The sequence below is a fragment of the Lissotriton vulgaris genome, chromosome 5, assembly GCF_964263255.1.
Source record: "Lissotriton vulgaris chromosome 5, aLisVul1.2, whole genome shotgun sequence".
NCBI lineage: Eukaryota > Metazoa > Chordata > Amphibia > Caudata > Salamandridae > Lissotriton > Lissotriton vulgaris.
The window spans coordinates 292,313,375-292,341,147 of record NC_141693.1 but is presented as its reverse complement, the minus strand read 5'-3'; the positions used below and the strand labels follow the sequence as shown (position 1 = coordinate 292,341,147).

Sequence of the window (27,773 nt, the reverse complement as noted above, 5' to 3'; positions counted from 1 at the left end):
ATGGGGAGTAATGGAGTGTCTTACCATGCACCTAGAGACACCAGGCAGAATGGGAGATGTGGGATTATGGGGAATCGAACAGTGTTTCACCATACACCAAGAGAGGATGGAACTGCATGGGACCTGGAGAGATGGGAGCATGGGAGGACTCCCCATAACATGCCTGAGCCCAGACGTAGGACTCAGAGCTGTGATGGGAGAGACGTAAATGGGCCCTCTAGAGACACCACACTGAAAGCTGTGATAGAGGCAAAAAGGCTCGATGTGACCAGTTTAAAATCGGACCTGGACGAGATAATAGATGGTACGTTACCTTTAGAAAGGATCGACATGTACGAGCAAGATGAGGTGCTGTTTATAGCAAAGGATATTACTCGGAAGGCAAGAGCAATTCACGAGAAATTGTCTGAACTGGCAAACAAATATATGGTAGACTTGTCGAGAACAAAGGCATTACAGGGTAACCATAGGTTGCATTATTCAGATCAGGATCTGGACGAGAGGAGAACAATTGGATTAAAAACACACATAAGGGAACTGATCACAGGAATAAGGGCATGGAGAGATCTGGATAAATGGGAAGAAAGGTGGTCCAAGAAAGGGACTGTCAGGCGGAGCGCGATTGTGATGTCCCCGGAGGGAGGGCCACTGCGGATGGAGGCATTCCCTTTGCAAGAAATAGCGAATGGGAGTTATGTACATGTGCCCTGGAGTAGGGGAGATTTGGCTGCGTTTACCAATTCATTTCCAAAGTTAAGAGAGAATCCTGTACAATGGTACAAACAGGTAGAGAGGTTTGTGAAGATCTCGAAAGTACTGTGGATAGATTTAAACACCTTATTTGATATTGTGGTCCCAGGAGACTTGTGGACAGCATGCAAAGTTAGTGTCGAATGGCCCACAGCAGAACCAGAAAGAAATGCTCGCACTAATGGACCGTCCGAAAGAGTAATGGAAAAATATGAAAGGGTGATGACATGGCTGAAAGATAAGGTGCCACCGCAAGATATAGATTGGGTGAAAATAGACCGAACTAGACAGGAACCCAAGGAGACAGTCCATGAATTTTATGAGAGATTGCTGAAAACGTTCAAACAATACAGTGGATTAGATGTAATGGATCCCAAAGACATAGGACAGTTTGTATCGAAGTTCGTTTTGGGGTTGAGACCTGATCTTTGTTTGATGATTCAGCAACACTTAATTTGCTGGCAAAACAAACGATCGGATGAAATTATGAGATACGCAAGGTATTGCAGTGATGAAATAGATTCCAAAGCAAAGAAACTTAAGGAGAAGTTGATGATGGTTCAGATGCAGTCGGCTGGAAAGGGTGGACAACAGCAACAAGGAACAGGGACGATGGGAAGGAGATCAAATAATCAGAATAGGGACAACGAGGAAAATCCGAGAAATAGAATAGACTTTGCTACCTTGAAAAGGACGACAAAGTGTCACCAGTGTCACCAGGTGGGACATTGGAAACGCGAGTGTCCCTATAACCCTGAAAACGGAGAACTGGAAGTAGAGGAGGAAGAAGTTCAAACCGTTCCAGTACAAGGGATGACAGTACCTAAGAGTAAGGTGGCCAAAGGGGGGACTTCGGCTCCTCGAGCCCAGTTCCCGCAGCCACCAAAGATTAAGACAGGGGGCAAGATCTATAGACAAATGCCTCTTTTAGTAGAAGGAGAAGAGTGTTACTACGTTGATCCACTGACTGGACGGCGTGTGAGTAGAGAAGAGGACTGTACCCTCGGGCAGTTCTAGAAGTGGACCAAAGAGGACCGTTTGTTGAGGCTGAGGTGGCGGGGTGTCCTACGACATTCTTAGTAGATACCGGAGCTACCCGATCAACTTTGAGATCAGCCATGGTTCCGGACCTGCCAATGTCGGGGGAAACAATTCAAGTGGTAGGAGTCGCAAATAGGAGAATGACTAACCCATTGACAGAACCAGTGCTAGTGAGGATAGGAAACTACAGCGATGAACATCAGTTTGTAGTATGTGATTCTAGCCCTGTGTGTCTTTCTTTTCAATTCCATTAGATGAGGAGAGCCAGTTTCTTTTTGCATTTAAGCTGGAAAATCGCGTCTTAACATGGTGTCATATCCCACAGGGGTATACAGAAAGCCCATCGATTTTCAACCAGCTGCTGAAGAAAAATCTTGAAAGTCTAGTACTACCACAGAACTCGGTTCTAGTTCAGTATATAGACGACCTACTTGTTGCGTCAGAAACAGAGGAAGCTTGTAAGATAGACACCATCACCTTGCTGAACCATTTAGCTGAAAATGGACATAAGGTGTATCCGAGCAAATTACAGTACTGTCTGACAGAAGTACTGTACTTGGGTCACCAAATTGAAAAAGGAAAGCGGAAGGTGTCACCAGACAGGATAGAGGCGATCATGAAGATGAATTCGCCTACGACACAAAGAGAGGTCAGGATGTTCCTAGGAATGGTTGGTTATTGCCGACAGTGGATAGCTAACTTTTCCCTGAAAGCAAAACCCTTACAAAAACTGACGCACAAGGAGGTGAGTGATCCGGTACCATGGGACAAGGATTGTTTGATGTCGTTCCTACAGCTGAGAGAGGACTTGTGTTGTGCTCCAGCTTTGGGAATGCCTGATTACGAAAAACCATTTTTACTTTACTGTTTTGAAAGGGAAGGTTGTGCTTTGTCAGTCCTAGCACAAATTCATGGAAATGCCCGTAGACCAGTTGCATATTTTTCGGCTACTTTAGACCCTGTAGCCGCAGCGTTGCCCGGATGTCTCAAATCCATTGCTGCAACGGGTGTCAGCATTGAACGGTGTGAAAGTATTGTGATGGGACATCAATTAGTGGTGTATGTTCTGTAGAACTGTTAATGACCAGGACCAAGACACAGCACTTGACCAATAACAGGCTCACGCGCTACGAGCAAGTTATTCTTGCTGCGGAGAACGTGACCCTTAAGGAGGTGCTCTGTTTTGAATCCTGCCACTTTTATGCCACTCCCTAATGATATAGAAGACGAGGAATGTGAAGATCACGATTGCCTTGATGTGACTGAACTATGCACCAAGACAAGACCAGATATTGTGGATGAGCCGTTGACCGACCCTGATGAAATTTTCTTTGTTGATGGCTCATGTGTAAGAGACAATGCTGGTCAGTTGAGAGCAGCTTATGCTGTTTGCACCATTACTGGAGCTGTGGAAGCCGCTTGCCTGGAAGGAGTACACTCCGCTCAGGTAGCTGAAATCATTCCATTGACACGTGCCTGTTTAGCAGGTAGAAAAATTCAAGTCACCATTTACACGGATAGCCAATATGGTTTCGGTGTAGTTCATGACTTTGGGCAATTGTGGTCTCAGAGAGGTTACATGACCTCTTCAGGTTCACCTATCCGAAATGGGGAGTTTGTGAGACTATTGTTAGAAGCGTTACAAGGTCCGGCAGTAATTGTCGTTGTCAAATGCGTAGCATATACCAAAGGTACAGAATTTGTGTCCCAAGGAAATCGTTATGCCGAAGAGGTTGCTCGCTACTGTGCAGAGCAAGGATACTCTTTCACGGAAGTGGAAGTGGGTGGGACACAGGAAAAGACAGAGTTAAACATGATGCTAGAAACAGTTGATACGTGGGATGATTTAAAAGGCATGCAAGAGAACGCATCAGATTTTGAGAAAAAGACATGGGAAACTGCAGGTTGTGTAAAAAGTGAAATGGATTTGTGGATTTCAGCAGATGGAAGGGCAGTATTACCAAATGAATTAGTGAGTCCAATGGCAAGACAGATACATGGTCCAGTACATTTAGGAAGAGATGCCATGCTGCGGGTATTTAGGTAGACTTGGTATAATCCCAAGTTTAGAGTAGCTGCAGAAGCAGTGTGTCAGAGGTGTGTAACATGTCAGCAATTGAACGTGGGGAAAAGGACACCAGTTACATTGAGTCACATTGGGAGGTCTGGTGGGCCTTTCAACCGAATGCAATTAGACTTTATAGAAATGCCAAAATGCAACCGCCTCAGGTATGTTCTGGTGGTTGTATGCATATTTTCCAGATGGGTCGAGGCATACCCTACACGCAGATGCGATACACTCACAGTAGCAATATTGTTGCTTAGAGAGTTAATACCACGCTTCGGGGTGCCGACCTCTTTGGAATCAGATAGAGGGACACATTTCAACAGTGAAGTTGTGAAGATGATTTGCTCCGCATTAAATATTGATCAGAAGTTGCACTGTAGCTATCGACCAGAGGCTTCAGGGATTGTGGAGCAGATAAACGGAACTATAAAATCCCGAATGGCCAAAGTGTGTTCATCGACATCCTTAAGCTGGCCTGATGCCCTGCCATTGGTACTCATGAGTATGCCTAGCACACCAGACAGGAGAACAGGCCTCTCCCAACACAAGGTTTTAATGGGGAGGGCAATGAGACTTCCATCTGTCCCAACTGCAGCTTTGTTGAATATCACAGATGATCTGATCCTGGATTATTGCAAGGGACTTTCTGATGTCATTCATTCTGTGTCTCTTCAGGTGCAGGCTGCTGAAATTCCATCTTCCAGAGACCTATGTCACGACCTGTGCCCTGGTGACTGGGTGCTGGTGAAGAAGCACGTCCGGAAGAACTGCCTAGACGTGCGCTGGAAAGGACCCTACCAGATAATTCTGACAACGAACACTGCAGTAAAGTGTGGAGGGCTGCCAAATTGGATACACGCCTCCCACACTCGAAGAGTTCCAGCACCCCTGGAAGAAACAGCTCCTCTCACAGATGAAAATCCAGCTGTGGACGGCGAACCACTAGAGGGGATCAGTCAAGCTGTGGGGGTGTCGGAGGAAGCTGGGAGTGCTTCAGAAGAAATTTCGGAAGAAAGACAAGACGACAGTGAAACTGAAGTTGCCACAGAAGGAGAAAGTTGCTGTGAATACGGCTCAGACACTGATCAAGTCACAAGTGATCAAGAACCGAGTGTGAGGACAAGAAATAGGAGAACAAGGCGTGGAGAAGCTAGTTGGCCTGAGAGGAAGAAGAGGCTGAGCTTGAAACCAACTCCAGGAAGAACCCTTGCTCCTATATCCAAAGACTCAGATCTGGACGAAGGTGCACAGAATCAAGAACAGGAGGGTCCAAGAAGATCAAGGAGGGTGCGAGTGCCCTGCAGAAGATGCGCCACTCCTGAGTGGACCTACCTAGCAGCAGATGTCTAGTGCACGGAGATCTGGGAGGGTGAGGGAAGTGACAGTGACCAGTACTGACCCAATCATAACATTGGAAGTGGTGTTGTTGGTACCTGGACTTGAGATCGAAGGGTTGCTGACACTCACTGTTCCCAATCCTCCTTATCTGAGCAGAATAAGAGAACTGGTTTTAAACAGAGTAGAATTTCCGACTTTTGGTCCAACGATACCAGCACTCGAGGAGATCATTCTTCGCTTAGAAATTTTAGAATACGTGATTAGAGCTGCTGGAACACGCATGATTACAGACTGCTAAAGACTTTGTAAATAAACAAGATTGAGAAGATAACCTAGCGCCAAGTGGAAGAAGAAGAAATTTAGGGACTCTTCCATTTAGTGGACGGAGAAGGGCTAGGGTTATCTGTTGCTATAATTCAAAAGACTGATCTTGCAAGAGGGATTGTCAGCTTCCAGGTGTGGTTCGAAAAGACCGAATAAGCAAAGAAAACTGTTGAAGGAGCAAAGAAAAGAGACTTTGTGTCGTGGCAGAAAATTAGAACTACACTGTCTTGAGATCATGGAGGCCGGCAACCCGAACCGCAAAGCAAAATGCATCGTAGGCACACTTTTAGTGGGAGTAATTTTTCTTATAGTTCTAGTAGTTACTATATCATATATAGTGGGACATGAGAATGAAGAGAAGGCAACAAAAGAAGCAAAGGTTGTAGTAACATTGAAACCTACTACTGCCGGTAAAAAGGGGGACAATACAGAGAAAGATAAAGCTTTGCTAGCAGCAGAAGCTCGTAGGATGCACATAGATGAATCACAAGGAAATTTCAAATCAAATGCATATGCTAAATTGCTTTATGAATACATTGATGCTATGGATGCAAAGGACTGCTACGTCTGCATGCAATTGCCAGCCTCTGTAGACGAAGGTATTAGGTATCATCATCTTCCATTGACTTATGGAATTACATGTAGTTTGTTGCTTAGTATATTTTATGAACGCGATAGCTTTGAGTATTATTTTTCAAACTTTGACGCTGTTTTACCAGAGGTCCCGACCTACAAGCATATGAATAAGTGGGACTATTATAAGAGTGAGGATCTATTAAGGAATTTTTTCATTCCTTGGAGAACGCTAGATACTTCATATGCCCGAAGAAATAATTTGACCTGTAAAGTGTCAGAAATTGAGAAAAAGTTTATAGGGCAGGTGGATGATCGATATAGAAGGCAGAAGATCCTAAAGGCTTCGGGCCAATGGAAAACAGATTGGACCGAGAAGGAAAAGTCACACAAGAGGAAGGGTAGTAATGGTCCAATAGCTTTAGATCGAGTGCAAAGAGGGAAACTATGTATATACAGGGGTAAAACCTACTATGAGAATGTGTTTGTGGGAGAAGTAAGTTGTGAACATGCTTTCCAAATAGAATACTATACAAAGGATTTCTTGAAAGGAATGCAGGTGATCCCGAATGTATATTTTGTTTGTGGAAGAAATGCATACGTGAAACTACCGGATAATTGGTACGGATAATGTTATTTAGCAATTGTCTTCCCCAAAATATATCATGCTAAGGATCTAGAAATCATAGAGGGAAGAACTCAAGCTAGAGGGAGAAGGGATGTAAGCAATGATGAGGTAGTTGGAGACGTATTTGGTGCCATGTTCCCTCTTTTAGGGCTAATACTGAATTATGTCAAGATTAGGAGATTGGCAACAGTTGTAGATAGATTATCTGCCAGTACTGCTAGATCATTAATGCTGGTAGAGGGAGAGATGCAATCGATAAGGGCAATGGTTCTCCAGAACCGACTTGCTTTAGACGTTCTGTTAGCCAAAGAGGGCGGAGTCTGTAAGGCTTTGAAGGTCCAGGAATGTTGCACTTACATTCCAGACAATTCAAAACCTCTTGAGAAATATATACAGAATATCACTGAAATTCATCATGAGATTGAGGATCTGACAAAGGTAAATGTGTGGGAAAAAGTGGGTCATGGAATGGGTAAAGTTGGAGGTTGGTTTGCCAATCTAGGGAAGAGTTTCATTTGGTACATACTGAAACCTATCATCATAATAGTGATTTGCGTAATCACATTGTGGGGGTTGGTGAGGCTGTATCAATGGTATATATCAAATAGGTTGCAAAGATCCATGAGAGAGCAGGAGCAGAGGTTAGCTGCGATGCAGGATAACCAGTACAAGAGTCTGAGGGTTCTAGAGATGATGAAGCGAGGGAGCACTGCAACGAGTTCTGTTTGATTCAATTCATACCCTCAAGGATGGTGTTGTGATGGTGATGACCTCTAAAGGTCATCAAAGGGGGGAACTGAGAGAGCGCAAATCAGGTAAAATGTAGAAGTGCACCATATTTACAAGCACGTTGCACAAGTCTAGTTAAAGGAACATATAAGAGTGTCGAATTTATAGAGTGTATACATATAAGAGTGTTTAATTAATACAGAGTGCATATATCAGTGTGAAAAGCTAATGTAGTAATGTTTAGAGATGTTAGAATGATATTAAATTCCAAGTTATGTGACTGTTGCAGAGGAGAATGTAATGCTGCAAAACGTAGAAATGTGTAGGCCTCATGGCAGTTCACTGAGAAAGAAAACGTGCCTTTACAATTTCACATGAGATGGATTACTGTTGTTATAATTCAAAGTATTATTGATCATAGACTGAAAATATATGTTTTATAGAAGTGTTTCCTATAACCAGTGTGTGTAATAAGTAGGAATACTGTTTAGGCTGAGAAATAAAGGTTCATAGAGTGCACAGGCCTGTTTCATGTAATTCTAGTAGGCCTGGAGAGATAAGGTTGTTTCTTTTGATCTGCATGTGCTAGTTAAAATCAGGTCGTGTTAAGCATAAATTGTGGACCATGCTCGAAGGTTTACGACTTGTGAGATAAGCTGGAGGCCGGAATTTGGGGCCCACTTCATGGGTGTCTGTTTGCAGGTGCGAGGGGGTTCCAATCAAGAGAGTGATGAATAGAGCTCTGTTCTGGGAGACAGGCACAGGCCTGGAGGAGGCTTCAGGAATTTCCTGGGGGGTACCATCTTGCCGGAGAAAAGCCTGAGAAGCAAGGTCAACGCTAACAAGGAGCACAGAGGAGTATCAGCATGGAAAAAGCCAGAACCGACACCACGTGAGGGGCGTCTCTGGGAGGCGTTTCAACTGTAATTGTGATTTTGTATTAGGGACAGCACCCCTGGGTGGAGTTAGAGCAGATGGCCTGAGGAACCTTAGAGAGCGGATGGGTAGGCAGAGAGGGCATAACTGCGATGCACAGATTTACAACAAAGACTAAGGGAAAGTGAGTGATCTTCTTTGGAAGTCACCACGGCTGACACCTTTTTAGGTTAAGATCCTGCTAAGTAGGGATGTCACTTAGTCTACTGTAGGGACAGTCTAATCTGGATTTTTCTTCCTTTTGTAAATGACGCTCAAGTTACAACTTGTGTCTATTCTTGCAAACTTGTTGATCTTTGAATTAGTCTTGGTGATATTCTTCTGTCGCCTAAGAGCATTTAGAGAATTCATGTTTGTATTGATGCCAGTGTATCTTTTGAGCCTTATATTGAGATGTTTGTATCTCCAGTTATCTTTGGCTTTATAATAAAACTTTAAAACTTATTCGTGGTAAGTGGTTCTTCAGAGTCGTGTAAAGTCTTGAACTGATTAACCTAGTAGTGGATTGCTTTTTACTCTATGACAGGTAATAAAGGTTCAGTCGACCTGAGTGGGATTTAGATCTATAGTGATCTGATAAGAGATCAAAAATCCCGCCGTAACACTACTTTTATGGTGGTGCAAGAACCTATTTTCTGTCCCAGTCTGACCCTGGTTATCTTCCACATGCCTGTGAACCAACAGGTCACTGTGTGTGACATGGCCCGAATCAGTTTGGGGGTTTCCGGAGTACCATTGAATGGGAGGCCTGCAGCATGGTGACCCTCGCTGGCCTGTTTTCTCAAAATGGATACTGCAAACTGGGAGTTTTCTTACCTATGTTAAATGGCATAGCCAAGCGAGAGACACCCGGCTCGCTTTAAGAGGTTTGTTGCAAAACTTTTATCAACTCCTGAACTTTAAAATGCATGTATTAAACGCTGCAGATTGCAGAGAAACCTATATTTAAAACTTTGTAGAGCCCCACTACCAGAGTTTTCAAACATACATTCTAATAATCGTCACCTAACTGCAGCGAATGCGCAAGTGCAACTGCGCTCACCACGTTCGATCACATTGGATGAGTTGCATACATGCACACACATTGCTGTCAAGCGAATACATGTCAAATGGAACACTTTTGCCAGGCCTAGCTTTGCATCCAAAATGACAGTGCATTCTGGGTTTCAGCTTTTTCTTTATTTTTGTAAGAAAGGAATTCGAAATCAGAGTTTAGAGAAATCCTTTGGATAAAAAGACAGGAGTGGCTCAGAGTGTCAGAACTGACACTGTGCTGCTTGGCTGTGGGGCACAACTATACATTCACAGTTGCACATACATACTCTACTGTCGTTGAAGTAGACTTACATGTCTGCTAAAAATAATTGTGAGGACGGCTTGGTCAGTTGATGGCCGTGCTCAGCAGGTTTTGGGTGGGAGGTTTGCATTGCTACTTGCCTTCCCGCTGTGCTTGTTTAATGGGGCGTCAGCAGCCACTGTCCACGGTTTTTATGACTTTATGTGAAGGAGTCTTGCACAGTACATGGCCTCTATCTGTACCTGTGATGAGAGAAAGGCGTCCACTGCGGTGCCTATTCTGTGCAACAAAGGCGGGCTCAGCTCAGCTGCTCTCAGTGCTGGAAATTTTAGTTTTCGCAGCCGCTGGTCATTATGCCTTTTTCTGAATTAAGGATGCGTGTTGTGCCTGTTGTGTTGTGTCATGATGAACCTATTCTATTGACATGTTACTGTATAGGGCCGGCTGTACCTATTCTTTGTGTGAAGGATTCTTACATTCAGGTTGGAGAGCAAAGGACTCGCCGTGGTGTCGGAGAAAGAGAAAAACAGATCATTAAAGAAGTGAGAAAGAAGCAAAAGAAGAGACAAAGAGATTGCAAAATAGGTTAGAAATGATGAAATGGGGAAAAGAATAAAGGAGAAACGTGAGGCGCGTCTCCTCCGTTGAGGCATTCGGGTGTTGCCATTCGGCACCTCTACCACTGCCAGTCTCAGAACCTGAAGATGTATATCACAGCTTCCGACTTTTAGCCTGGCAGTGGAAAAGCATATACAAACTGTGCATTACAAGCTGGACACGTTCTCCTCACCGGCGGAGACATGCACATTTTGCACTGTATGATTTTCCACTGTCAGTGTGAGAGTCTGAATTCATACATTCTTATTGACCATGTGAAAAGCCTACACACAATGTGCTGTCTTGGCCGTCGAGGAGATCTTGTTCTGTGTTGTCATGTGCAGTGTGTATATTTAGTGCTCTTTTATAGCATACATCTCCTACATACAGACTTCACATGCGCTGTAATGGAGCCCTGCTTCTATGTGCTCTAACCAGTGGCAACGTCAAGATTCACACTTATAGTGTGATTGCAGCACAGGGCCAAATTAGGCCTTGTGTTGGCGCTCACACTTTGTGTGACTGTGGGTCTTACATTGATGAACTTGAAAGAGAGAGAGTTGTGTACCCAATTGACTCAGCTATGGGGTTAGAGGAGGACCAAGGGTGGCAGAAGGTAAATAAAATAAAAAAGAAAAACTGTCAAATGTGTGAAAGCGTGCATGTTTGAGAGAAAGGGTGTGTGTAGGTTTGAGAGTAAGAGAGAGGGAGTACAAAAGGGGTTGGTGATGGACGGAGCTTCTGAATCAATCAGACACTCACACCCAGTCAAGAGATCTGGGGTTAATCCATCACCATTCTTTAGCCCACTCTGCCACCCCAGTTCAAACATGGCTATATGCAAATCAGTCTGACCCTGTGCCTCATGGGAACAGTGCAGCCAGAACTGCCAAGCCATTTCTTCCCTGGGCCGGAAACAAGCTTCAGAGGACCGGTTTCTGGCATTCCAGCCTTCTTCAGCCCAGCTTGCTTGAATCCACTGGCAAAGTGAGCAAGGGACTCACGTCTGAGTATACCCTGCCACGCTTATGGCGGCCAAAAGCGGTTGGTGATGGACGGAGCTTCTGAATCAATCAGACACTCACACCCAGTCAAGAGATCTGGGTTTAATCCATCACCGTTCTTTAGCCCACTCTGCCACCCCAGTTCAAACATGGCTATATGCAAATCAGTCTGACCCTGTGCCTCATGGGAACAGTGCAGCCCGAACTGCCAAGCCATGTCTTCCCTGGACCAAAAACAAGCTTCCGAGGACCGGTTTCGGGCATTCCAGCCTTCTTCAGCCCGGCTTGCTTGAATCCAGTGGCAAAGTGAGCAAGGGACTCACGTCTGAGTATACCCTGCCACACTTATGGCAGCCAAAAGCGGTACAAAAGGGGTTGGTGATGGACGGAGCTTCTGAATCAATCAGACACTCACACACAGTCAAGAGATCTGGGTTTAATCCGTCACCGTTCTTTAGCCCACTCTTCCACCCCAGTTCAAACATGGCTATATGCAAATCAGTCTGACCCTGTGCCTCATGGGAACAGTTCAGCCCGAACTGCCAAGCCATGTCTTCCCTGGACCGGAAACAAGCTTTCGAGGACCGGTTTCTGGCATTCCAGCCTTCTTCAGCCCGGCTTGCTTGAATCCAGTGGCAAAGTGAGCAAGGGACTCACGTCTGAGTATATCCTGCCACACTTATGGCAGCCAAAAGCGGTACAAAAGGGGTTGGTGATGGACGGAGCTTCTGAATCAATCAGACACTCACACCCAGTCAAGAGATCTGGGTTTAATCCATCACCATTCTTTAGCCCACTCTGCCACCCCAGTTCAAACATGGCTATATGCAAATCAGTCTGACCCTGTGCCTCATGGGAACAGTGCAGCCCAAACTGCCAAGCCATGTCTTCCCTGGACCGGAAACAAGCTTCCAAGGACCGGTTTTTGGCATTCCAGCCTTCTTCAGCCCGGCTTGCTTGAATCCAGTGGCAAAGTGAGCAAGGGACTCACGTCTGAGTATACACTGCCACACTTATGGCGGCCAAAAGCGGTACAAAAGGGGTTGGTGATGGACGGAGCTTCTGAATCAATCAGACACTCACACCCAGTCAAGAGATCTGGGTTTAATCCATCACCGTTCTTTAGCCCACTCTGCCACCCCAGTTCAAACATGGCTATATGCAAATCAGTCTGACCCTGTGCCTCATGGGAACAGTGCAGCCCGAACTGCCAAGCCATGTCTTCCCTGGACCGGAAACAAGCTTCCGAGGACCGGTTTCTGGCATTCCAGCCTTCTTCAGCCAGGCTTGCTTGAATCCAGTGGCAAAGTGAGCAAGGGACTCACGTCTGAGTATACCCTGCCACACTTATGGTGGCCAAAAGCGGTACAAAGGGGGTTGGTGATGGACGGAGCTTCTGAATCAATCAGACACTCACACCCAGTCAAGAGATCTGGGTTTAATCCATCACCGTTCTTTAGCCCACTCTGCCACCCCAGTTCAAACTTGGCTATATGCAAATCAGTCTGACCCTGTGCCTCATGGGAACAGTGCAGCCCGAACTGCCAAGCCATGTCTTCCCTGGACCGGAAACAAGCTTCCGAGGACCGGTTTCTGGCATTCCAGCCTTCTTCAGCCCGGCTTGCTTGAATCCAGTGGCAAAGTGAGCAAGGGACTCACATCTGAGTATACCCTGCCACACTTACGGCGGCCAAAAGCGGTACAAAGGGGGTTGGTGATGGACGGAGCTTCTGAATCAATCAGACACTCACACCCAGTCAAGAGATCTGGGTTTAATCCATCACCGTTCTTTAGCCCACTCTGCCACCCCAGTTCAAACATGGCTATATGCAAATCAGTCTGACCCGGTGTATCATGTGAACAGTGCAGCCCGAACTGCCAAGCCATGTCTTCCCTGGACCGGAAACAAGCTTCCGAGGACCGTTTTCTGGCATTCCAGCCTTTTTCAGCCCGGCTTGCTTGAATCCAGTGGCAAAGTGAGCAAGGGACTCACGTCTGAGTATACCCTGCTCAGAGAGAGGGAGTGACAGAGTGAAGAAGAAAAAGGCTATGAAAGTCGCAGAGAGTAAGAGAGTGAATGGCGTGAAAGAGAGAATAAGTGAAAAAATTATTGAGAGGTTGAGTGAAGGAATATTTTAGTCAGTGAGTGAGAGGGTTCATGAGAGAAATAGTAAGTGAGAGAGAGTGTTATTGAGCGATAGATAGATAGAGGCTGAAATGGCACGCAAGATTACGAGAGAGTGAGAGTAAAAGAGTAAGAGAATGTGGGAGAATGAGAGAGAGCGAGAAAGAATGATCAAGAGAATGAGTGTAACAGTGACAGAGTGAGGGAGAGAGGAATGGTAAGAGTAAGAGGGGAAATGCAAGAGAATGAGTTACAGTCAGTAAGCAAGAGAATGAATGACTGGGAGAGAAAAAGTTAGATTGCTAGAGAAATTGAATCACATGAAATTCTCTCACCCACTTACAAACTGCATTGTTTTTTTAAAAAAAATTAAAAAATTAGATTCTTTTTATGTAAAGTAGAGCTCTGCATTTTGTGTTTTTGTGTACTTTCATGATTTTAATTAATCGAATAAAGTGTTTTTGACTGAGTGAGTGAGAGAGTGAGTGACAGAGAATAAAAGAGCATTAGAGTGAGTGAGAGAGCAAGGTAGCAGGAAAGTGAGTGGCAGAAAGTGATTGAAAGAGATAGTGTGAGTGAGAGTGAGTGAAAATGTGAGTGAGTAAGAGAGTGTGACAGACAGAGTGAGAAGAGTTAGAGTGAGTGAGAGAGAGAGAGAGTAACAGTGACTGCGTGAGAGAATAAAAGAAACAGTGATAGAAAGTGAGTTAAAAACAGTGGGCCCGATTCACAGAACTAACAAGACAAAATCCTAAACTTACTACTTTTAGCATTCACAGAATGCACTAACTACTTTTGGTATTCACAGAATGAACTTACTACTTTTGGTATTCACAGAATGAACTTACTACTTTTGGTATTCACAGAATGGATTTATGTCTACTAACTTTAAGTCCGCACTCGGGCGGGAATTTCCGCACCCAGAGCGGAATTTCAGCTTACGAGCCGGAATCTCCGCTTACGGCCCGGACAGTGGTGGTGCGTCCATTGGGGGCGTCGGGGCGTTGCCCCACTAACACAGCAAGGCCAAATTCTTCCTCATTGAAATCGTGCCGCTGGAGTAAGTCAGGACGCGTCGCAGAAGGGGGTGGGCGGGGCAGCACTGCAGGGTTGGGTTTGTGTTGTTGACTGAGTGACAGCAGCAGGGCAGGCCCAGTGCGCATGTTCGGGTTTGGGCTGATAATTTTTCTGTTCAGCTCGAACATGCGCACTGCTGTGCCCTGCATTAGGAGAGCGAGCGAGGGCGAGGGTTTCCAGTGGGCAGTCGTCGCTTCTATGGGCAGGGACAGTCCGTGCTCAAGCCAATCCTGGCGCTGCTGGAGCAGCCTGGTTTGGCTGAGAAAGGGGTTGCCAGTGCCACCACCAGCTACTCACGCAGAAGACGTCGAAGGCGCCAACCCGGACTCCGGCCCAGGAGCAGACAGCAGAGGCGGCGCAGACGCGGACCAGTTCAGGTAAGTTTTCCAAGTTTGTTTACTTTATTTTTAATCCCACTGACCCCCCGCACGTATTGCGAGCATAAACGTGAATGCCAGCTTCTTCTAATCGAGGTACCTGCCCGGCACGGTCCTGGAGGCCGGCGCTTATTCAATTCCCTCAATCGCAGCCTCGTGTTTCTCTCTCAGAGGCGGCCTGCTTTTATTGTTTCTGTGACAAGCCTTGGTGGCCCAGTTATTGGATGTCACAAGCAGCGCATTCACTCTGCGCTGTTTGCTTAAAGGCTGGCTGCCTCGAGTCGTGCTGTAGAAATTTCCTATGAATATAGACTCCTTGCACACTATTGAATCCTTGTACAGACAAAGAGTTCCCTCCTCTCAGAACAAAGCGTGGGCTGGTGTTACTGTGAATACAAGAGCATGGATTACCCTTGCTGGAATGTTCTTTGGTGCAGATTGTATTTCAGTTGCTCTGAGTACACTGCTCTGCGGCCTGCTGACTCGTTTCACCCCTTACACTTGGCACATAAGATATCTGCAGAAGTTGCTTTTGTCTTTGGTTCTGCAGTTATTCTCTATTCGTGTAAAGTTGAGGCTTGGTAAATATGCTAGTGTAGCAATTAGATTACAGTAATCACTGCTGATTACCTTCTCTGCATTGACTACTTTTTATCATCTAAGATTGTGTTTTGTCAGATTTAATAATTCGTGAAATGCTGGTCCTGCATCCAAACCCTTCCTCTGCTCAGGTCTTAGACCTTTCCACATCCCTTGACCCCTCCAACAGAGTCCGCAATGTCTGTGTGTGGTTTAGTAATCTGATATCCTGTGAGTCACAGCCTTGATGCTTGGTGGTGTTCCCATTTTGATCTAATTTCGCTAGCGTTGACGCTGAATTTTGGGCGCAGTTATTTATCCCAAAAGCTGAAGGATAAATTAATTATTTCTTCAGTTAACATTTTTGTACAAAATTTTTCAGGGAACAAATGTCTTGGCTCTGCAATTCACGTACACTTTAATCTCTTTGAACACATAAAAAAGGATGGTAATGAATGTGAGCAGCTAGGTTCCTAAGGGAAGAGATTTTCATAATGCCGACATGATCCCCAAAAGCTGTTGCTAGCTGCACATGAAACTAAGTTCAAGTTCAGGAATTTGTATAGCGCACTACTCACCCAGAGGGTCTCAAGGCGCTTGGGGGAAGGGGGTGCATTATTTATCGAATAGCCAGGTTTTAAGTTCCTTCCTGAAGGAAATGTGGTTCTGGGTGAGGCGGAGGTGTGTTGGGAGAGAATTCCAGGTCTTGGCCGCCAAGTAGGAGAAGGATCTTCCTCCCATGGTGGATCTGCGGATGCGTGGAACTGCAGCGAGGGCTTGGTTGGAGGATCTTAGCTGGCGGATGGGTGTGTAGAAGGACAGTCGGGTGTTGAGGCATTCGGGTCCTATTTTGTAGAGGGCCTTGTGAGCGTGGGTGAGGAGACGGAACGTTATTCTTTTGTTGACGGGAAGCCAGTGGAGGTCTTTCAGGTGGCCGGTAATGTGGGCTTGGCGAGGGATGTCCAATATGAGTCTGGCTGATGCATTTTGGATGCGTTGGAGTTTCTTCTGTAGTTTGGCTGTGGTTCCGGCATAGAGGGTGTTTCCATAGTCCAGTTGGCTGGTGACCAGTGCGTGGGTGACCGTCTTTCTTGTTTCGGTGAGGATCCAGCGGAAGATTTTTATGAGCATACGGAGTACGTTGAAGCAGGATGATGAGACTGCGTTAACTTGTCTGGTCATCGAGAGGGAATATTCTAGGATGAAGCCCAGGTTGCATGCGTGGTCTGTGGGTATGGGTGCTGTGCCCAGGGCCGATGGCCACCAAGAGTCGTCCCAGGCAGAGGGGGATGATCCTAAGATGAGGACTTCCGTTTTGTCTGAGTTGAGTTTTAGGCGGCTGTTTTTCATCCATTCGGCTACTTCTTTCATGCCTTCGTGAAGATTGGTTTTGGCGGTGTTAGGGTCTTTGGTGAGGGAGAGGATCAGCTGGGTGTCAGCGTAGGAGATGATGTTGGGGTTGTGTTGTCGAGCGATGGATGCTAGTGGGCTCATGTACACGTTGAATAGGGTGGGACTGAGTGAAGATCCTTGTGGGACTCCGCAGATGACTTCGGTGGCCTCTGATTTGAAAGGGGGGAGGCGGACTTTCTGGGTTCTCCCGGCGAGGAACGAGATGATCCAATCTAATGCTTTTCCTTGTATTCCGACTTTGCTGAGGCGTTGTATGAGGGTGCTATGACAGACTGTGTCGAAGGCGGCGGAGAGGTCGAGTAGGATGAGGGCAGCTGTTTCTCCGTTGTCCAGTAGCATTCGGATGCCATCTGTTGCTGCAATGAGGGCGGTTTCGGTGCTGTGTTTGGCTCGAAAGCCGGACTGTGAGGGGTCGAGGGAGTTGTTGGATTCAAGGAAGGCGGCGAGCTGGCTATTGACGGCTTTCTCAATGACTTTGGCTGGGAAAGGGAGGAGGGAAATGGGGCGGTAGTTCTTAAGTTCAGAGGGGTCAGCTGTGGGCTTCTTCAGAAGGGCAGTGAGTTCGGCGTGTTTCCAGCTTTCTGGGAAGGTAGCGGAGTTGAAGGAGCAGTTGATGACATCACAGAGATGGGGTGCGATGATGGAGTCTGCTTTGTTGAAGATGTGGTGGGGACAGGGGTCGGTTGGTGAACCTGAATGGATGGAGTTCATTAGGCGGATGGTGTCTTCAGTGGTGATTGGGTTCCAGGCATTAAGGTTGTTAGAGAGCGGTTTGGTTTTGGAAGTGGGTGAGGTGGACTGTTCTTTCGAAATGTTCTTAAAGCTGTTGTGTATGTTGGCGATTGTTGTAGAAGAAAGAGGATAATGAGTCGCAGAGGTCTTGGGAGGGAGTGATGTCGTTTGAGGCTGCGGTGGGGTTGGTAAATTCTTGACGATGTTGAATAGTTCCTTGCTGTTATGAGCGTTGTTGTTTAGTCGATCCTTGAATGCTGATTTCTTGGTGGCACGGATCAATTGGTGGTGTTTGCGGGTGGCTGCCTTGAAGGTGGTCAGGTTGTCAGTGGTTGGGTTTTTTCTCCTTGTTTTTTCGAGAGTACGACATAGTTTCTTGGAATTCTTAAGGTCATCGTTGAACCAGGGGGCCTTTTTGCTACCTTGTTTGATCTGGTGGTTTTTCAGAGGTGCTAATTCGTAAGCGCTGTGAGTGATCCATTGTTTGAGTTTGGTGGCAGCTTCGTTTGGGTCTGATGAGAGGGCGGGAGGGTTTTGGTTCAGCGATGTGAAGAGTTGGTCGGTGGTGATTTTGTTCCAGTTTCTTCGAGGAATAGGTTGTGGGGGGTTGTGGGTCGTGGTAGTTTTGGAGCTGAAGTGAACACAGCTGTGGTCCGTCCAATGGAGAGCTGTGGTATGATTGAAGGAGATGTGTTTGCTGGAGGTGAAGATAGGGTCGAGTGTGTGTCCGGCTAGGTGGGTGGGGGTGTCAACAAGTTGTTTGAGACCGAGATTTGGCCAGGTTGTCCAGAAGGGTGGTGGTGTTGCAGTCGTTTTTCTTTTCCAGGTGGAAGTTGAAGTTCCCCAGTAGAATGTAGTTCTCGGAGGGGAGGGCATGTGGGCTGATGAAGTCAGTGATGTCTTCGCAGAATTGTTTACGAGTTCCTGGTGGTCTGTAGATGAGGGTGCCTCTAAGTGTGGTCCTGGGGTCGGTGTGGATCTGGAAGTGGAGGTGTTCGGCGGTTGCAAGGTAGTCGTCGAAGCTGGTCGTGATTCTGATGGTGTTCTTATGAACGATGGCGATGCCGCCTCCTGTTTGGTTGGTGCGGTCTTTTCGGATAATCTTGTACACGGATGGCTATGGCGATGTCTGGTGCCGATGATGCGTTCATCCAGGTTTCTGTAAGGAAGGCGATGTCCGGTGACGTAGTGTCGAGTAGGTCCCAGAGTTCTGTGGCGTGTTTGTGGATCGAGCGGGTGTTTAGCAGGATGCATTTCAGGTGGTTAGAGTCGGAGCTGTGTTTGGAGGTCGTGGATTTGGTGTGGGTCTTGATGTAGGCAAACTTGCAGGAGTGGCAGGCGAAGGGACCTTGGGTCCTTCCTGGGGCAGCTTCATAGCATTGTGGTGTGCGGCCGGGGTTAAGGGCTAGGAGGGTGGCGGCGTCATATGTTATGAGGGTGGAGTGGGGTTTGTGGGGGCCAGGGGGTCTTGCGCTAGGCGCGGACGGGCGTAGACGGGCTTACCTTTGGCGCACCTTCGGCGCGCATGGGGCGCGACCGCTGCGCGTGAACGCTGCACGCGGGAGCATCTGTCATATATGGATGGTGGAGGGGGCGGGGGCGAGGCAGGGTCAGCTGGGAGGCGGGCGCGGGGTGGAGCTACGGTCTGGGAAGCACCACAAACCACAAAATGGCTGCAAATAATGAGAAATCGAAACTGGCCGAGCCTGGGGGATGAACAGAGACACAATCGGGCACAAAGTGAAGCACCACTCTGACAACAATGCGCAGACTTGGCAGTACAGCACAGAGATTGCAAAGCGCACAATGCACAAATTCAATATTACATGTAAAGACGAGCAATGCAGGCAGCGGCAGTAATGCGGGGGAAAAGGTCGCGCTGAGGATACGGTTGTAAGGCGCTACGATACCACGGTACAGCTTATAAGCGCTCTCTGGTCACGGAGTCACAAAGCCTTGGGAGGGTGGGGGAGCGACCTCTTCCGAACAAGTCAGGAGAGTCACGGCGCGGGGATGGTGATGCAGATCCACAACTATTTGTGGGAGGCAGGGTCAGCTGGGAGGCGGGCGCGGGGTGGAGCTACGGTCTGGGAAGCACCACAAACAACAAAATGGCTGCAAATAATGAGAAATCGAAACTGGCCAAGCCTGGGGGATGAACAGAGGCACAATCGGGCACAAAGTGAAGCATCACTCTGACAACAATGCGCAGACTCGGCAGTACAGCACAGAGATTGCAAAGCGCACAATGCACAAATTCAATATTACATGTAAAGACGAGCGATGCAGGCAGCGGCAGTAATGCGGGGGAAAAGGTCTCGCTGAGGATACAGTTGGAAGGCGCTACGATACCACGGTACAGCTTATAAGCGCTCTCTGGTCACGGAGTCACAAAGCCTTGGGAGGGTGGGGGAGCGACCTCTTCCGAACAAGTCAGGAGAGTCACTTTTACACCCTTAGCAAGTACGCATAACTCAGGTGAGCGCACATAGCGCCTTCAAGCGTTTGTTTTAGCGAGGTGAAGTGGTCTTACCTCGGGCCCTTTGATAGACATCCGGTGGGCAGTGAGGAGAGCACAGAGTGTGGCAGATCCAGACAGTCCCTCCGTGCGCCTATGTGGCTCCTGTGAGCACTGCACATGCTCCACTTAAACTTGCATTCTTAAGCATGGTTGGTTTTTCCAGGATGTAGTTTTAGTATTTTTTTTATTAACAGCATATAGCTTCAAAGTGTGTGTGATTTCTGGTTGTGTGTGAACCATGTTTGAGCCCTCTGACTGGAGTTGAAGCTGAAGGTACTGCACGTTTCTCACAGGGCAGTCAGTGGGTCATAAAAGTGCTCAGAACGCATGCTCATCTACACCTTGTGGTATTCTACCTATTCTTGCTCTGCCTATGATATCACGGAGGTTGCAACTCCTGTGTTGCGTCTATGCAGAAGTCTGTTTTGGAAGTACTTTAACACTAATTATATGTGTTCTCAAATTATGATTTGTCTTTTGAACTTTAGTTCTGTCCTTCAACTCTGGATGTCCCATTTTTAGAACTTGCTGTTCCATAGCTTCACGGCAAAACGGACAGTGCAGAGTCCCCGTTTGTCATTTGCATCTAATGACATGCTTATGTCGAACACTTAAAAAACATAATTATTGCTTGCTTATGTACTCATGATATTTTATATTTGGTTTAACTATAATGCATGGTTCTGTACCTTTAGAATGCTGTAGTTAGTGTATGTTCACCATAACTTAGCAGAAGATGTACTACGCATCAGATGACAACTTCATTTCATTTTTGCTTGTTGTGCATACTCTTTTTGTCGTTCCAGGAACCAAGAGCTGCTGTGTTCTAGTTAGTCTGAAATGTTATTGCTAAAAATTATATGTGAATGTTGTTGGCAGTCAGAGTAGAAAAGTCCTCCCTTTGTCTAATATCTCAGAAGGAGGTGGGATTGAAGCTTTTTGTTGCCTTAGACATGTGAAAGGGACTAACATCGAGTTTGTTGTGAATGTTTACTTTTGATTAGTTGATTTCACAGAGCAGGGTGAAAAGGATTATTTTATTGATATTCTGTTTACAGTGGTAGTGCTACAACCAGGACATTTTGGGCGGAGCTAGTTAGAGGAGGAAGTGTGAAAACATGAATTGCACAGGGCAAGTATCAAAGAGTTTTACGTTTCAATTTGGTACTTGTCTGGGGAGGGAGGAAGGGAGTAATATACAGTAGCTTTCATTTGAGACACCCATGACTCACTTGAAACCTAAAGCAAGCAGATAAAAACTCCAAAGCGAGTTTTCTTTTGACAGTAACGGTTATTAGTAAGCCCTTAGACATACAGCAATGCGAGAGACTTGAGAAGTCAGAACTGTTGGTAACAATATGTATTCGGACTTTAGATTTGGGATTCTAATTTCATGACAATCAGCCATTTAATTTATTTGGAGTGAACCTCAGGCCAGGAAAAGAAAATGTACACATGATTTATTACAACACGGTTGATCAGCGGGCAAGCCAATTAAGCTTTTGTGCATCTTTTTGTGTGAAAGTTCTGTTTTTAAGTTTGTGTGTGCATTGTACCGGAGTACTGACCTAGACATGATTGTATTGTTTTTTTGTGTTGTTTATGTTCAGTGAGGCTTGAAACAGGATGGTAGAATGGACCTTGGCGTGGGTGAGGCACAGGGTAGCACTGCTGCTAGTCTCATGACCGGCTGCAGAGTGCTTACCCTCCCTCTTCAGTGCTTCGCAAACCTGTGCTTCACCAGTGGAAACTTGCAAAGAAAAGCATGCACTGGTCCTTGTGAACAGGCCAATGAGTTAGCATAGCAATTCTCTGAATATACTGAATAAGCAGCTACCAGTGACATTATCATATGAAATATTTTTATTAATGTCATTATTCCTACAGTTTCACAATTGCTTTTTTTATTCTTCTTGCTTTCTCAAATTTGCTTGAAAATGAACCATTTACCCACTTGTTTTTCAAAAAAAGTTCTGAGGGAGAACCCCCAGAGTCCCTTGCTATGATACTCTGGCTCACTCACTATGCTAGCTCACCACAGGGCACTCATCATGAACTTTTACGCCTCACCACTTTCATGTCACCAGCTGCCCCTGGGCCCGGAATCTCCGATTTCGGGCCGTAATACATGCACTGTGGCCGTTGATCATTTTCCTTGAGTAAACACCTGTCCAAGTGCCGACCACCCCCCAGCATGCATCAGCTGACACACTGCGGCCAATCCCAGCCCTGCAGCATGTAAAAATGCAGAGCAGACACACACAAACCCTTTCAACATGTCGCTTAATGTTTTGCTGCTCTACCCCTTGCCATTCGGCAAAACTACTTGAGGAGGAGAAGGAGTGCAGAGAGGATCTTCAGACAGAGGATCTACCTATTTGGAATGTCCAGCCAAGATGTAAGGGCCAGGTACCGCTTCCCTCCAAAAGTCATCTTGGATATGGTATGTGAGTGGGAGCAGGAACTTGACTCTGTGACCTGCTGCTCCCATGCAATACCAGCCTATCTCAAGATACTTTCTGCTCTTGATTTCCTTGCCACTGGGTCTTCCCAAAGGGTCTCCAGTGGCCATGTGGGCATTTCCCAGACAAACCAGTCACGGTGCCTGCATCAGGTACTGAGATGCATCACTGTTAGTGCCCACAACCACATACAAATGCCCCATACACTGGCCAGGAGACAAAGGACAGCACAAGATTTATACCTTATTGCACACTTCCCACGTTTGCTGGGTGCAATTGATTATACCCATGTGGCCCTTCGGCAACCATGCCGCATTGCACACATCTTCTGCAACAGACACAGATGGTATTCTATCAATGTGCAAGCTGTCTGTGATGCCAGTGGGAGGTTCATTGGTGTGCATGTAGTGTTCCCGGGAAGCACCCATAACAGCTTCGTATTCTGCATGTCACCTTTTGCCCGGTGGATGGCTGTGGGAGAATTTGGCAACATGTGGCTACTGGGTAAGTACCAAGCATTAAAAATGAGGGATATGTGTTATTGAAATGTCTGAATGCCACACAACATTACCCATTGCACAATAAGAATCATATAGCTCAGGCGACGCTGGGTATGCACTCTCCCCACATCTCCTTACACGTGTGCAAACACTGTACCTCAGCGTAGATACAATAGGGCACACCTACGGACTAGAGCCATCATAGAGAGCACTTTTGGTCTGTTGAAGTCGCGATTGAGATGTCTTGACCGTACAGGGGGTGTGCTGCTTTACACCCCTGAAGTTGTGTGCAAGATCTTATTAGCCTGTTGTGTTTTGCACATCATTGCTTTAACGCATGGCTTACTCCTACCTCTGGAACCTCGGCTAGCTCTGAATTTGGGAAACCAGGCTATTGCACATAACCAAGGTCAGGGTATGCAAGTCCGTGATCAGCTCGTTGCTACATTTTCACATGAGCAACCTTTAGTGTCAAGGACAACATGTGGTTTGTTGTCTGTTGTCAATGATGAAACTTGGATAGATACGACTCTGTCAATAAATTCCTTCATGAGACTACTTTGCAAGCCACACTAACTGCATGTAAATCACGGCTGTTGAACAGTAGTCAAAAGGTTGAGCTTGCCTCAGGTCATGTGCCCACGTCAGCGATCAGGGTAGTGGATGTCCCTAAACAATCTACTCACGCAGATAAAAAACGATACATGCTCTGAGAGACCTACCCGGTCCTTATAAGGATGGGTCACTTACCCACAAAAGGCCATAACCATTTATTATTATTTATTTATTATTGACATTTGTTGAGCGCACGGCTACCCCCAACGGGGGTGTCCCAGCGCTAAGGATTGCGAATGAACAGGAGGGAGGAATTAGCAGCCAGAGAATAGAAAGGTCTTTAGTTTGCCCCTGAATTGGGATTCAGTGTCAACAAGATGGAGACTGATGGGTAGGGAGTTCCATATTTTTGATACAACTACTGCAAATGCTCTGCCACCCCTCCTAGCAACGATTCAGAAAAGGGGGTGGTGATGAACAGAGTGTCTGAATTAAGCAGACCCCTCCTAGCAAGGCGGAATCTGGGGGGGGAGTAGGAGCCGGAGATGGTTTGATCTGAGGTTGAGGGACGAATGAACCAGTTTTAGTCGCTCTCTCAGATATAAAGGGCCTTTGCCATTCAGGGCCCTAAAGACTAGTATGAGGGTCTTGAATCTGACGCGAGCAGAGATTGGAAGCCAATGCAACTTCCTAAGATGGGGTGCAATGGAGTGGCGGTAAGGGACTCTACAGATCAGCCTAGCTACCGGGGAGGGTGGTGGATTGAGTTCTACTGGCCACCATGAGGTGGGTGGCATGGGGTTTGCTTGATTAAAAAACAGGACCTCTGTTTTATCCATGTTGAGTTTTAGCGTGTTCAAAGTCATCCACGCTACAATGTTCGAGAGACAGGTTTTAAGATTTATAAAACCAAGGGGTGAGTGGTCTCTGATGGAAAAGATGAGCTGAGTATCATCAGCATATGAGATCACTCTAACCCCACATGTCTCAATCACCTTTGCTAGGGGTGCCACTGCAGTCTCTGGCCTGTGCCCTCAACAGATTTGACCTATCCACAAATGATGGGCCCAGAACGTGAATGATGATGTCATGGGTGAATCAGGTACCATACGTCTGTGATATACAGCACTGTTCCACCCCAATGTTACTTAACACATCACACAACTCTTGTAATGAGCACTCAATCTAGACAACATGTACCATAATGCAAAGTAGGAGAAAACGAAACTGGGGTTTGATTTTGTGTCAGCCCCCCCCCGTCCATGCAGAAATGTCATTAAATGGTCTGTTCCCCCTTTTGTTACATGTCCATGATTCTCACCTGCACTGTCATTCTAGGTTTTTACACAACAGAACAGCAGGATGGCAGTGGATTTGATTAGTGATCGTGGATGGATCAGGATGAATACAAAACGGCTGGTAATAATTTCCTGTGATGTATTTCCTGTCTCCCACTTCCTGTATAACATTTCCTGTATGAAATAATGTGTTCTGGGTCAATTTCCGGTTTTGGACCGTAACACGCGGATGCGGAACCGCCTCTCCAGAACCAGAAACTATGATTTCGGGCCGTAATCTCTAAAAATTAACCAGAACACATTATTCCATACAGGAAATGATATACAGGAAGTAGGAGACAGGAAAAAATACATCACAGGAAGTTGTTTACAGCCATTTTGTGTTAATTCTGAGTCATCCTCTATCACAGATCAGATTCTCTGCCATCCTGCTGCTCTTATTAAACTTATTTGCCCCCAAATGGCTGAGGGTTATGAAGAGAAAGCACCCACTTTCACAGAAAGGGAATTAGACATCTTGGTAGAGGGGTTGCTGTCCAAACATTCTCAGCTATATGGGGACCCTGAATACCAGCTGAGCACTGCAGCCTGGGCCAGGCTATGGGCCAACATCGGTGAGCGCTGCAGTGCAGTGGGACTCAACACCAGGAGTGCTAGGGCATGTCGCAAGCGCTGGGAGGACCTAAAACACTAATCCCGGCACAAGGCTGAGGATCTGGTGGGCCAGTCTTCCCAGCACCATGTCCATCATCATTGCCTCTTCCCGCTGTACAGGAGAGTCCATGCTCAGCTGGAGGAGCATGAGCAGCAGAGACCTGGTAAGTGCATCCTATGCATAATGTCTCTGGGAGTATGATGTGAGTGAAGACAGTGCTGTACCATTGTGTGTTCCATGCCTCCATTCACCTATTCTGTGTCCTTATCGCAGTCATCAAGAATAAAAAGTCACACTGCGGCATATGGCCTGTACAGGGCAGAGTGCATTTTGGGATTTGTAGTTTCTTCATGACAACTGGGCAAATAAGCCACACTTGTGGATTTGTGTTGTTATTTGCTCTGCCAGCACCACTACCAGTGAACCAAGGGAATCATAACCGATGTGTGCATTGGATGAGCAATGGTACCGACACTGCCCAGTGTGTGTATGGCAGGCCAAACGGTATTGGATGTTCTGACTTGCATTGCGTTTGCTGTGTTTGGGTTCTAATTGAGACAGATCATCATGTGCCATGGAGTCAAGACAGACCTTGAGATCCTTGCCTCACTCCTAAGTGTTTCTAAATTTGCAAAGTGTGTCCACTGACACACGTCTTACCCTTAGTGGCTTGTAAGCCATTGCACATGTACATGCAGCTGTCACAACGACCCACCACTGGTCACCGGTGTACTGCACTACCTTATCAGTCACCAAAGTCAATATGTGGCACTGGATTTTCAGATTTTGTGAGGGGACATCAAAAGGCTGGACTCACAAAGTAGCAAAACAAATAGCCCAGACCCATGTGGTTGTGTGACCCACATTCGGAATTAGTCTTGTCCCATACAATGCTATACAGCAGATGACATTTGTCCAGACGTCAAAGAGCTGCGACTATATATCACTGGCCAATTTTGATTAAATCTGGACTCTCTCTGTTCTCCTTTGGTTGTCTGGTGTTGGAACCTGCACATGTAGCAGTAACAGGACACACAAATCACAAGAATGCCAAAGTTGAGGGTAGGCCAATATAGTTGAGCAAGGCACAAATATTCATGTGAGATGTCCATGTCAAACTCATTTCAGAAGATGACAGTGAACATACACGTAATGTAAGCTCATAAACATGGACAACTGTACAGTGTGATCAGAGGAAAACAAAGTCGGACCTTGACTCATCTATGTATGTGTCCCGTCCTGAATAAAACAACCACTACATCATGATTTTGCTTACATTTCAGCGGGCACAGCTGGCCAAATGGCCGAACAGCAGGATCAGGACCGGAGCGGAAGGCCATCAGTGTGCAGGTGGCTACGACCTCTTTCGACAAGTGAGGAAGAAGAGGATGACGAAGGACCCTCAACATCTGGAGGTAAGGGGATTGCGCCCACCTGGACTGACAAGGAACACAGATCTGGTGCTCCAGCCCAGGTGGAGGCTGTGGATATTGAAGTGAGGGGAGACCCCAATACCTCTGGCCATGGAGTGATACTCTTCCCCAGACTATTCACCTGTGGGTTCGTCGAGGTGTCCTCGGGCCAGGCCAATACATAACTTGGGCCTGCCATCAGTCCCTTCCTACCTCCAGAAGCCCCCATTCCATTGTGGACTCCAGTTGCATCCCCTGCAACCAGTCCCCCTCATCGTAGCTGCCTGGTCAACCACAATATCGGCTCTGGACCTGAGGCACCACATCCTCCTACTCCCACCACGGCCACTCCCTGAGTTGTTCCTTCTGTGGATTTTCCAGAGGACTTGAGGTGGATGTGTGAGGGCCAGCCAGACATGTCCACTCGCATCATGCTGCAGGTGTGTCTGGAGATACGCATGATGCAAGTGGAGCTTGTCGGACCTCTGGCCACCCTCATCACCAGTGTCAATTCCCTGGCCACAGTCATGTCTGTTGTTTCCCAACTCCCTTCCCATACCACCATCAATGTTTCACCCTGTCCGTTGGCTCACACTGTTTTCCCCCATACCCCTTGTGTGTCCCGAACCAATGTGGTGCCTGTTCCTGCACCGACCAGCCGTGTGCCTGCATCAGACTCGGAGGATCTGGACATTATGGTAGTAGAGGATGACCAGAAGACACTTGACTTTTTGACTGACACAGCGTGGGGTAACCCGGGCCAGCCCCTCCTCTCCTGCTGA

General features: G+C 46.7%; 1 protein-coding gene across 1 annotated transcript; it reads left to right on the top strand.

Annotated features, from left to right (window-relative positions):
• LOC147710744 (uncharacterized) lies at positions 1-27,773 on the top strand. The gene is made up of 4 exons (XM_086919385.1): positions 1-1,250; positions 25,699-25,742; positions 26,863-26,994; positions 27,373-27,773. The coding sequence occupies exons 1-4, from the start codon at positions 1-3 to the stop codon at positions 27,771-27,773; spliced, it is 1,827 nt and encodes a 608-aa protein (XP_086775511.1).